The sequence below is a fragment of the Poecilia latipinna genome, unplaced genomic scaffold (genome assembly GCF_001443285.1).
Source record: "Poecilia latipinna isolate Pla-1442-1.1 unplaced genomic scaffold, P_latipinna-1.0 Scaffold1685, whole genome shotgun sequence".
NCBI lineage: Eukaryota > Metazoa > Chordata > Actinopteri > Cyprinodontiformes > Poeciliidae > Poecilia > Poecilia latipinna.
Window position 1 is genome coordinate 4424 of NW_015114301.1, and position 13306 is coordinate 17729.

General features: G+C 40.3%; 1 protein-coding gene across 7 annotated transcripts in view; it reads left to right on the forward strand.

The window, feature by feature from the left end:
* The first annotated feature begins 7464 nt into the window (after positions 1 to 7464).
* The window catches only part of LOC106964521 (FERM, RhoGEF and pleckstrin domain-containing protein 1-like), a 66574-nt gene continuing 60732 nt past the window's right edge, over positions 7465 to 13306 (forward strand). Inside the window, exons 1-3 of one of the 7 annotated variants that reach the window (XM_015060083.1) lie at positions 7468 to 7892; positions 8050 to 8215; positions 11478 to 11684. In XM_015060083.1, coding sequence (XP_014915569.1) covers positions 11505 to 11684 — 180 coding nt within the window. In that variant the 5' untranslated portion in view covers positions 7468 to 7892; positions 8050 to 8215; positions 11478 to 11504. Of the gene's footprint in view, positions 7893 to 8049; positions 8216 to 11477; positions 11685 to 13306 lie in introns of all 7 variants that reach the window. The other 6 variants (XM_015060084.1, XM_015060082.1, XM_015060087.1 and 3 more) reach the window with 6 other exon arrangements.

Sequence of the window (13306 nt, forward strand, 5' to 3'; positions counted from 1 at the left end):
TTGGATTAACCTTGAGCTAACCGCCGCTTATGCCTTGGAGCTCCAATATCCAACTTGAAGCTAACTTCACTGTGGTGTCAACGCATGTGCGATCTGATCTCCAAATTATGCCCCGCCTCTTCCGTGAAAACTGTCACACATAGAAAAACTGAGTCCCTCTCACACATCCAAAAAATGTCTCTCACACATACAAAAAAAATGAGTCCCTCTCACACAAAAATATCTCGCATACAAAAAATATCTCTTACACATACAAAACTGAGTCTCAGAAACAAAAACAATGAGTCAATATTTTGTTATAGACTCATTGTCTATAAAAAATTGTACATGTGCAATTTTTGTGTTTTCTGTGTGTGTGAGTTTTTATGTGCAGTCTTAGTCATGTGAGAAAAAAAAATTGTATGCGTGTGTGATATTTTAGTAATGTGTATGCACAATTTTTGTGTTTTGTGTTCATGCATGTGAGAGAAAAAAATGTATGCGTGTGTGATATTAAGTAATGTACATGAGCAATTTTTGTGTTTTCTGTGTGTGTGAGGTTTTATGATGTCCATGATTAGTTCCTCAAAGTAATATCCAATAATCCGTGAGAAGAAGATACAGTCCTTCTGCCAAATATGTGGTCCTTAAAATACCCGAAACTAGGAAGGAGAGGTTACCAGCACATCACTTCCATCAGGCATCTTCAGCATGCCTGTCCCTATCTGTGTCCTTGAAGATGTCCATGATTGGTTCCGCAACGTAATATCCAATAATCCGTGAGAAGAAGATACAGGTCCTTAAATCCTGTGATTGTGCCAGAAAGATAAAATCCCTCAGCCAAATTAATGGTTATTAAAAAAATCCTCGGCTCCCGCACATCACACAATGCACCTGACCCCTTTGGCCCTTCTCACAGTTGGTGAGCCCAGGGGAAGGGGGACCCACGTCTCCTCTCCGGGCTGAGCCCGGCAAGACTCTATGGGTCAATGCCCGGCCACCAGGTGGTTGACATCATACCCCACCTCCAAGCCTGCCTGCAGAGTCAGGCCATGGTGACATTCCTCCGGGTGAGGGAACACTAAATCCAATGTTGTTTCTCTTCATAAAAGGTCTTCAGGCTGCACTTAGTCTGGTTCCTCACCTAGGACTTCTCTGCCATGGGTGACCATGACATAGTTATAAAGCACCAGACAGCATAGGTCCTGGGATCATTGGGACACTCAAACCCCTCCACCACGATAAGGTGGCAGCCCAAGGAGAGGTCCGCGATGGGTTCCTCAAAGTAATATCCAATAATCCGTGAGAAGAAGATACAGTCCTTCTGTCAAATATGAGGTACCAGCACATCACTTCCATCAGGCATCTTCAGCATGCCTGTCCCTATCTGTGTACTTGAAGATGTCCACAATTGGTTCCTCACAGTAATATCCAGTAATCTGTGAGAAGAAGATACAGTCATTCTGCCAAATGTGTTGTATTTAAAAAAAAAAAAACGAAACTAGGAAGGAGAGGTTACAAGCACATCACTTCCATCAGGTATCTTCAGCATGCCTGTCCCTATCTGTGTCCTTGAAGTTGTCCAAGATTGGTTCCTCAACGTAATATCCAATAATCCTTAAGAGGAAGATAGAGTTCCTCTGCCAAATGTGTGGTCCTTAAAAAACCTGAAACTAGGAAGGAGAGGTTACCAACACATCACTTCCATGAGTCAACTTCAGCATGCCTGTCCCTATCTGTCTCCTTGACGATGTCCATGATCAGTTCCTCAAAGTAATATCCAATAATCCGTGAGAAGAAGATACAGTCCTTCTGCCAAATGTGTGGTCCTTAAAAAAAACGAAACTAGGAAGGAGAGGTTACCAGCACATCACTTCCATCAGGCATCTTCAGCATGCCTGTCCCTATCTGTGTCCTTGAAGATGTCCATGATTAGTTCCTCAAAGTAATATCCAATAATCCGTGAGAAGAAGATACAGTCCTTCTGCCAAATGTGTGGTCCTTAAAAAAAACGAAACTAGGAAGGAGAGGTTACCAGCACATCACTTCCATCAGGCATCTTCAGCATGCCTGTCCCTATCTGTGTCCTTGAAGATGTCCATGATTAGTTCCTCAATGTAATATCCAATTATCCTTAAGAAGAAGATACAGGTCCTTAAATCCTGTGATTGTGCCAGAAAGATAAAATCCCACAGCCAAATTAATGGTTATTAAAAAAATCCTCGGCTCCCGCACATCACACAATGCACCTGACCCCTTTGGCCCTTCTCACAGTTGGTGAGCCCAGGGGAAGGGGGACACACGTCTCCTCTCCGGGCTGAGCCCGGCCAGGCTCTATGGGTCAATGCCCGGCCACCAGGTGGTTGACATCATACCCCACCTCCAAGCCTGCCTGCAGAGTCAGGCCATGGTGACATTCCTCCGGGTGAGGGAACACTAATTCCAATGTTGTTTCTCTTCATAAAAGGCCTTCAGGCTGCACTTAGTCTGGTTCCTCACCTAGGACTTCTCTGCCATGGGTGACCATGACATAGTTATAAAGCACCAGACAGCATAGGTCCTGGGATCATTGGGACACTCAAACCCCTCCACCACGATAAGGTGGCAGCCCAAGGAGAGGTCCGCGATGGGTTCCTCAAAGTAATATCCAATAATCCGTGAGAAGAAGATACAGTCCTTCTGCCAAATGTGTGGTCCTTAAAAAAAAACGAAACTAGGAAGGAGAGGTTACCAGCACATCACTTCCATCAGGCATCTTCAGCATGCCTGTCCCTATCTGCATCCTTGTAGATGTCAATGATTAGTTCCTAAATACTTAAATCCAGAGATCATACCCGGAAGATAAATTCCGTCTGCCAAATGCGTGGTCTTTATAAAAAATGTTAATTAGGATGGAGAGTTTACCAGTACATCACTTTCATCATGCATCTTTAGTATGCTATCCAGCTCCTTTAAAATCTTTAATTTAAATTTAACACCTCTAAATTTATCTAGGTTGAAATCGTTAAACTAAATTTTTTAACAGCCCTGACATTCTCAATGAACAGTGTTAAATTTCTATATCTGTTTTATATGTTAGCATGTTTGAAGCTGTTGGAGTCCTGGTGGATCTTAAGGAGCCACTGACTTAACTTGGATTTACCAGAAATACAAATAATTTATATTTATTTTAATTGTATTTGTTTGTTTTGTTGTTTTTAACTCTATATTTGTTTGCGAAAGACAATATATATCTATGTATCTTTATAAATAGATCTATTCATACATGCAAATATAGATCTCTATCTATCTATCTATCTATCTATCTATCTATCTATCTATCTATCTATCTATCTATCTATCTATCTATCTATCTATCTATCTATCAGTCAATTTTGGATCACTTTTGAATTACTGTGGTTGATTGGAGCTGAGTTCTGTTATTTAAAAGAAATTTGTTAACCTAACATGCTTATTTTCAGTTGTGGTGTGGGTGTGTGTGTCTGTGTGCGTGTGTGTGTGTGTGTGTGCGCGCATGCGTGTGTGCGCGTGCGTGTTTTTTATGTGTAATGGGGGTTCCCGGAGCACCCGGAGAGAACCCAAGAATTTGAAGAATGAAATTTTAGTCATCTAATGTTTGCAGGTGATGTTTTGATCTAGATTAATGTGGAATGGTTGCAGTTAAGTTCTTACGTACTATTTCTATTAATTCCATAATTATGTGGACTTGGTAGAGTTCTTCAGACTCATGAGGTGCATTTTGACACAGGCTGCCACATTGTCATGATAAAGGCTTGGTTCTCTGTCTAAGTACAAATAGTCCAACAGATTGCATGAGCGTTTTTTGAACATTTTACAGAGGTCTTTATAAATGGCTTTATCACAGTTTTCAATCCTTTCTGGGTCAATGTCAGAAAGTTTTCCTTGAACTTCTGGCCAAACTTTTCTAAACAGCTGCTCTTCAATCAATTTGGAAACATTTCGTCTGCACATGTATCCTGATTTATTTATGGTGTGAGAAATTATTTTCCGAATGAGGAATTTCACAGCATTTTTAGATCTTTCTGCCTTTGTGTCTCCAGCTGGAAACTCAAAAGATACCGTCTGTATCTTCTGAGGCAGCAGAGCTTCTGGGATGAATTGTCTTGGCAATGTGTCTATTGAGGATCTACTAGGTGAAATCCTTGATGGCCTTCTACCAAATATTTCAGGTAAAGAATTCTTATGCCACGTTGTTTTTGATGGAAATACCTCTTCGCCCATAAAGATGTCAAGAATATCTGTATCCTCAGAATCTTCGTCCTCGTCTTCGTCTGTGGTGACATTCAGATTACTTCTTGAGTAAATGTAACGAAGAAAGGATTCAGAAAATAAACCTTCATGCTCTTCCTCTTCCTCTTCCTCTTCATCGTCTTCTTTGTATTCGTCGTGGGAATCAGTCTCTTCAGTGAAATGAGGTTTCCATGGTTCCTCAGACTGCACACGAGGAGGAGTGTACTCTACTGATTTTGTTATGGTGTCTGATAATTCTGGGACATCTGATCCAGATAGTACAACCTTTCCACAACAAGTTAAACCAAAATTCTTTTGAAAGTACTTCTTTAGTCTTGCACCCTTCGATGGAGGACCTTTAGCAAACATTTCTTTCTCCGTTACGTCTTCCTCCTGAAAGCTATAGATGCTTCTTATCTCAATGTCTCCTTCTTTAGTGACAATCAAGTGACTTTTGCGATGACCAGTATCTCTATGGGTGTCCCCTTCAGTTTCCTGTCGGAAATCCAAGTCTTCAGGAGGACTATTTTCTTGTTCTTCCTCAGAAGGATTAATACCAAGGGGTATGGATACTTCTGACCATTTTCTAGGTTGAGATACTTCTTGGACAACCACTGATGTTGGTTGTGCCACTCCAAAACACCGTGCTAGAAACCCCCTAATTCTTTCAGTAAAGCCCTTTTCCTTTACTTTTTCAGCAATTTGTGGATTTGTGGCCATAGAATCTAGTATATTTTTGGATACCTCATCGTACACAAACTGGTTGACAACTTCAGGGCTTACCAGTGTCCGACTGTCTTTCTGTGCCAATTTTTTTAAAATTTGGTCAATTACAGGGGTAACATGTCCTTGCACCAACTCCATAATCCTGTGTTTTGTTTGCTCATGGACATTCCCTGAACTCAAACACGCCATCTCATCATTGGTTAGCGCCTGAAGAAAATTAAACATGCTGGTTCTAAACTCCTCGCGGTTAAAAACCTCATTTTCAAGGTCAAATTCTCTATTTTCTGCCATGGTGACTCTGAAAGTTTATTTTTCCAATGAACTCTGGTCAGAAAACTTCACTTTAATGTCTTAAAATCGCTGTACTTCTCTCCACTCACTAAACTCGCCTCCAACTAGTTGTTCACTTCGTGGAATTTTGCACATACAGAGAAGCAATTGCATCATAAACATCAAAGGCACGGAATGGAACTGTTGTGTGCTGCTGCCAGTGATGCGCTTGCTACCTAGCAACCAAAAGGAGAAAAAAAGCTAGAAAACTGTTCTTGTGGTAATCCTTAAATCAAGATACAACCATGGTCTTCAGTATGTCAAGACCTGGGTCAAATACACATTTCTCCACAGAAGAGCTTTTTGTTCTTTCTTTCATTCAACTTTGCTAGCAGTGGGGAACAGCAGACATTCAAGAGTAGACCTGAAAACTTGACCTATTTGCAAGATTTATTTAGTTATTTAGTCTTAGGAAAGACTGTATATAATTAACTAGACATACAAATAAATATGACTTATTTTTGAAACAGCTGGCCCTGCTGTTTGGTAGTCATGACTTCAGACAGGTGCCCTTCCTTGTTTTAATATATGAGATCACAATGGCATACTTGTTAGCTACTTCATGTAAAATTATAACAGCAAAAATGCCCCCCGCAACCTACTGCAAGGGCAAGACTTTTGGCCTTTTATGTCAAAGGCGAGATATTTATCGTGGTACTGGTTTAAAAAGTTTATATACTCAGACCATTTATGGTACAGAGTGTTGAGATAAGGATAGCTTCATAAATACATTATATATTTAACCTTAATATGTTAAATATGTTGACCCAAACATTCATCTCCATAATGACACCCTTCAGTTGTGGCCATAGAGTGTAATATATTCTACATTCTCTGGCCACAGCACTGAGATTTTGAGGTATCTCAATGTATTTCCAGGCTGCACGGGTAGTCCGTCTAGGGAGTCTCGGATCTTCCGCAGTGTCTCCTCCCGGTGGGGCGTTCCTTGAATATCTGTGAGGAGAGGCACCCAGAAAGCATCTTGAGGAGGTGGCTGAACCACATCCACTGATCTCTTTGATGACGAGAAACAGCAGCTTTATTTTGAGGTCCCCCACAGGTGATGGAGCCCCTCACATCTAAAACTGAGGCTGGCCACCCTATGGAGGAAGCTGAGGAGATCAGTGAGGACATGGCCCCAGATCGTGACTGCTTACATAAGTAACCCAAGCCAGCATCATCTCTGTTTTCCTCACCCCATTCATTTTCACAATTTTATGTTCATCATTGCTTCACTTCCAAGAAAGAACCTCCAGAGGGCCTGTGAAGCTGCCAAGACACCAACTGAGATTTCTCCTCCTTCTGTCCCACACAACTGAATGTGTAGGTGACGCTTTTTCTGCCAGTGAGAAGGCGGGTGACGGACATAAAAAAAGAGTTTACCATTCCATGTCCCTGAGCACAGTTATGAAATGTGAGCCAAAAAAGACCTCCCACTCTCCATAAAAATTGAAAGCAGCGGTAAACACTGAGCAGTAATTACATAATACAGTCACAGGCACTATGAAATCAGTATCACCCCACCTACTGGCTTACTATCAGAATCAGAGAGAAGTTGCGGTAATGGGTGGATCCAGTCACGGAAGACTTTTAAAAATCCTCCTATGATACCATTGGCTGCAAGCCCGGGGCAACAAGACCTGACCCACTGATTGAAATGTTGATAAAGAAAAGTAAACTCCAGCAAGAAGAGGCAATGTAATTACAAAAACAGGAAAAACGAGAGATTCTGCAAGAAGGTGCAAAACAAGAACAAGTACAACAGAGGAACAACCGAAAATCCCCTCAAACAAAAAAATAACAAAAGATACAAACTTCCTAAGACATTAAAAAAAAAAAACTACGGACAGGACAACTAGCTCATAAAAGAGCAGCCAACAAAAAGGTAGGACCTGCACAAAGTTATGCAAATGGCCCTTTGATGTTTTGCCCTTACATGTCTGTGTTCCTACTTTCTCAAAAAGCAAGATCCGTGGGTGCAGAGTTTACACTGGGATACATTTACATGGACACTGACAAGTTCATTTAGTGTTCAATTTCTACAACAGATAATTATCAAAATTTGTAGCTCATCATTCTAAAAGTGACATTTAACATTTCTTTCTTTATGTCTCATGGAAAATATGTTTAATTTATTTCACTTTCTCTACATCACTTTTATATTAACTCCTCATTTAGTGTCCCGTCTTATACTGTAAAGTGTAAAAATGAACCATTTTAACATGCGCACCAAACAAGTTTGCCAAAGGTGTGTTGCTGCTGCACAGGCCACTAGATGGTGCTGTTGTTCCTCCCCAGAGTCTCTGGTTCGTGTCAGAAGGTGGAGGTGCAGCACCTCCTTCATTGTCTGAGCAAGAACCAACGGGAGAAGATCCTGCTCGCCGCTCGCTTTGGTGAAATCCCGTCTCTCTCCGCGGCTCACTCGCTCAGACGGCCGTCATGGCGACCGCAGAGAGCCTCTGTTGCGGGGCTAACCGCGTTTAAAAACTCCCTTGGGATTCACATTTTCTCTCCTTGCGCCGGGACGTGGATGTAATATCTTCATTTCAGCTGCGGGAAATAGTTTGGCTTGGTCAAGCCCGCATTACCAGAAAAGAGAAGAAGGGGTAAGAACCGTGCAGCGCAAGTCCTCAGTCAGTGTTGCTCTGTTTTAGGGAAGTGATTGAACTTGTTTGATGAGATTCGGGTTAAGTCTTGGGAGTATCTTTCCCGTGTCTTTTCGTGATCCCGTGGATTTTGGGTCCTGTCCTCTCTGTCCTGCAGTGTGGATGGCATTGCACGAATTTTCCTCATCAGACGCAGCAGCAATCGCTCAGGTTTCCTCTCCGTAATTTGATTCGTGGATCACCGTGACATTTAAATGATCAATACCTCACCAGGAAGTGTGCAAATGTGATCTGTCAGCTTAGTTTCCACAGTGCGTGTCCAGGTGAGCCCGGGCAGTGTATTAATGTCACATGTGCTGTAGCTGCTGGTGATAATACCATGAGGATTACCGCAGCCTCTGCTCTGTTAACCCACATTACTGTCAGGGTGTCAAGACTGTGAGAGGTGAGTCAGGAGAGGCAATCGTTTTCACAAGAAGTGCATCATGCATGTTTCCAGTCGGCTTGCAATCCTTCCTCATAATCACCATACACTACCCCCTAACATTTGGAACTTCGGCAAATCCAGCCACACCCACCTATCAGGATCTGTTGCAGAGCACAAGAGGAAATTGACCCCTTTTTGGTTGTTTTGTTATGCAGCTTCTTTCAGGTGGACAACTGGCTGTATCGGGCTGCAGCCTCTGGCCATTCAGCTGTCACTAAAGGTTTCCAGCTGTGCACTGGAGGGGCCCCTTGCACACAGAGGAGCCACTGTTATAAAACCCAGCTCCACATTGCACATATGTGGGGAATTTCAAGAAAACTTGTTCAAAGGCAGCGAGGTTAACCCCGTCTGTAAACGTGCGCCTGGTATTGTACACTGAGTGACTTGTGTTTTAGTGCCAGCTGCACAATTGGTGCCTGTTCTGTGTTTTTGTTTGGACTTGAGTTAGGCACTCGGACTGAAAACGCAGAACTCCTGACCAGTTGATTCATAATACTCTCTGCGAGAGAGGGCATGTGTTAGCTGAAATAATCACCGTCTACTCTTTCCCTCGCCTCTATTTCACTACTGCTTTGTGTGAAGGGTCTCTGGTTTCAAGCCATGTGCAGGTCACACAAGCCGGGAATTTAGAGGCAAAACTCAAAATGATTGCCAGAAATCAAGGCAAAAGCTGTAGGGTGATGGTCGGTTAAGGGTCAGATGTAATAAATTAGCAGATTTAAATTACAGCACGTTTCTTTTCACAAATTACATCTCAGTGACAGTGTTGGGTATAGCTCCTCGCGGAGTGTCTGCCTTTTCACTGGAAAACAGTAATGTTTGCTCACGCTCCTCTGTGGTGACTGAACACAACAGGTGCAAATGATGCAACATTTGTTGTAAAAAAAAAAAAAAAAGAAACACAAAACCTTAATAACTCTCAACTTTGAATTTCTTAAGTAAAGCCATATTCAAATAATCTCATTGAAATTACAGGGAAATAGTGAGATCACTACTTAAAATGAATGAGAAGCAAAGGGGCTCGCATTTTAATTTGGATTAACTCTCCCAAAATCTTGTTATACTCTAATGAAACCAGACTTGAAATTATGGACCACAATCCCAAAATATGTTTGTCATCAACAGCCCCTTACACCTTCAAGGTAATACTATATCTACAATGAAACATGGTGGAGGCAGTTTCATGCTCTCTGCCATAGGAGTGTTTCCACATGATGAATGACAATATGAATGATTGAGTTCCAAATATCAGTCCGTTTTGACCCAAACATTTAGCTGGCTGCTAGAAAGCATGGTTGAGTCCAAGTGTACCATCTGCATCGACTAAAAATGTCTTCAGACAAAATAAACGACATAGTCTAATTCTTTTACATCCAATCTTATAAATGTTTACAGTTTTGAGATCCACTTTTGCATAAAACAACACTAATAAATAGATCCTTAATGTAGCTCTCTATAAAATGTAAGAAATGCAGATGGATTGAAATACATATAGAAAGAAAAAACATTTGATTAATTACATGGATATTTCATAAAAAAGAAAAAAAACAACAAAAAAAAAACAAACATGCCTGACAGCATCTTAGGAAATTTTGTTTCAAATTTGACCACGACTTAAAAACCCTGAACTCATTTATGAGAGTTATTTGTATTTTAATCACTACTAACCCAGCTTTTAATGGCTCTTTAAAGCTACCGGAGAGGTGTTTTCGTAAAATTCTTCAATCTCATTTAAATCTAGTATGTTGTCCGTAAGACAACACATCATGGTCAGGGATATACGTTTGTTTATTCTAGATAAAATCTACCCACCCATTAAGAATGCACTGCTTTGGTGACAACACACAAGTCATACAATGAGAACATGTGAAAAACATTTTGTTTTTGTCTTTTTTTTCTACCATTGCATGGTTTAAATTAAATCCCTCTTTTTTTTTTACCCTTTATATGTGTCTCGAAAGAGAAGAAGTTATGGTCTACTTGAAAGCAAAACCGCTACATATCATAGTGAAGCTATCCATACCTGGACAGGATTTAGTATATATCCAGCAATATCCTCATGGCTTAATTAGTCCACATACTCTTATTACATAATCTTCTCCATTTGAAATGCCTGATTCAGCTTTTAGCCGTTACTTGGCAGCGGTCACTCACCTCTGTGGTGCCTGAACAGCTGCCCACTATCTGTGGTGCTTCATTATTTCCACTTGGTAAGGTCTCGGAATGATCTCAGTTTGTTGGAATGCCAGATCTTTGAATGGCTACGGGCCTTGTGTGGCTCTGCCTGTGGCTATGCAGTTGGATAGTTTGATGTCATGTGTCAACCCATTTCCAAAGTCAATTCATGATCATTTTAGTGATGAGGCTAATGTCCTTTTTGAAATCGGAAGAGGAGACGTTTGCTTAATCCCATTTTACGTGGAGGACATTCACAGAAAACCTCGAAAAGATGCAGTATTTTTTAGAAATGTTATCGTCTCTGGAATCAGTCTATATAATGGTGGATTTTAATAGTTTAAAAACAGTTTTCTATTTCTAAACAAGAGAACATTTATTTGTTTTGCACGGCTACCTTTGAATTTTCTCAAGCAGTGTTTCTCATTGACAGTTTCGTTCTCTGCTCTCAGATTACTCTTCATTCCCCACACTCAGTTCGCATCACCAGCTGCATATTTACATCTCTGACATGTTGCCCTTGAGACCTGATCAAACTCATCTGACTTTTTTTGTTTTTTGTTTTTTTTTTTTTGCTGTGCCTTGCTTGTATGATTTTTCTGAGTCGATTTTGTTGTTGAACTGACTCTGTGATTTTACCCTCTAGCTCTGTGGTTCATTTGTCAGATTAAATTAAGAGTGATCAATGCTTCAAAATTAAGAACATCCTAGAATCTTTTTTTTTTCTCATGCTGTAAATGAGACTCCCACAGGCAACAATTATGAGCCATTAGTGCTGAGCGCAAATATAGCATATACCAGGGACGCCTTTTCTCCGAATGGTAATGATTCCTTATTTTAATTAGAGCCCACACTATTAATGCTGTGAACAACACATGGTTTAAATGCCAGCTGATTGCCTCTGTATCTTTGCTTCGATGCAGTTTTTGCAGCGAACATCCCAGAGCACCATGGCAGAGCCAGACCCAGAGAACCTGTCTTCTGGAGCAGGTCAGCGTCTTGGAGCCCCTGAGACTCTTGGCATTAGTACATTGGACCCAGGCCACAAGCCTCCGGCTATGCCCCCTGGACGACATGTCACTGTCACTGTCCGTATGTTGGATGACACGGAAGAGGTTTTTGACGTCTCGGTGAGTTGCTGTTCTGCTAATTTGCCCAGTTTTTCTTTTTTTTTTTTTTTTTATGGCAGCACTAATACAGGAATCAGACTTTCCATTACTGCAGTGTTTCCATTTTCATCTTGGCTGCAGCAGACTGGTAACAGGTTGGCATGGCAACTGAAAGTTGCATGCATGGATGAAGGGATCCTTTTAGAGTAATGTCAGTTTTCCTGTCCGTTCGGTGCTTTCTAATCTTCTTGTCAGTCTTGGCTTTGAACTGTGTTGTCCTGGCACTCTTTGGGAAACTTTAACTAGCCCAATGACTTAGTTTTTACTACGCAGTTGTGTGAGATGTCAACTATAACATGTCTTGTTTTCTTAGGCATCAGATGAAAAGAGACAGGTGCAGAAGAGAAAAAATATTGTTTATTTTATAGTTAGAAGAAGCAAATATTTTCATTCACCATTTCAGGACTTAAAGGGATTTACCGTCTTCTCACTGCGATCCAAATTTAGACACAATGGTTTTAGCTAGTTGCATGGATTAAGGAAAGTCAAATCCAAATTAGTTTCTACATGCGAACGAGTGCTTTCTTTCGACTGGCAATACTTTAAATGAAAAAATATTGAATTATTTTACCTGAATGGATAAACATAAAACAAACAGGGTGGGTAATCTGCTGCTGCTTTGAGATAAATTTGTTGCATTGCAATTTATTTTAAGTAGTTGTCCTGATTACTCTGGCCAACAAAGTAATCCGCTGCTGAAATTAGCTCCTGATAAATGTATTTTTACTCGTCTTTGTGTAACATTTTCTTAGTGCTACAGCTTGTAGTGCAGAGATGTTCGATTTTTTTTCTAAAAGGTCACATTAATAGCCACAATTGTTGTTAAAGACAGAATCATCAGTTCACCTCAATTATTTTAAAAAAACATTTGAGATTAAAATCAACATAATTTTCTTAGCTGCTGGCTACAGTAATGATTACAACTGACTAATGAAACATAGTGGCATCTAAAATGACCATGCTGTAAATGGAAGTGACTTTTAGAAACAAAATTATAAAAGTTAAAGTAGTGCTGGTTCCTCTTTTACATTTCATGTTTAGTCTGGTGATCTTAATTCAAGATGTAATCACTTAGAACATAAGAATAAATGAAAAAAAACAACAAAAAAAAGCAATTAACACATTAGCTATATCATACTCAGAAATTGAATTGTATTGTATTGTTTTCAACTATTATTTAGCATCAAGGGGAATAATATATGTGTCAGGTGTGGCTATTTACTGCAGTGAGCCTCGATCCATCTGTCTGAATATCTTCAGCATGCAGTGTGTGGATTCATAACATTAACCAACAAGTGTTAAACCACTGCAGTAGCTTTCAAAAATAAAAGCATCACACATAGATTTGTGTGCAAAGTTAAAATTACACTTTATGCACGTGTAATTTTGGATTTTCTATTGACAACAGGGGGACATGTAAAGGGTGGGTTGGGACTTAAAAAGGCAAATTCTTATATGCTAGAAAGTACAGAGATTTTTTTACTGTAAAAAAAGAAGAAATCAGATAAAACAATTTGGCTTCTGTTTGAAGACTTATGTATTCAGTTATTCAAAAAAAAAAAAAAAAAAAAAAAAAGTGGGGA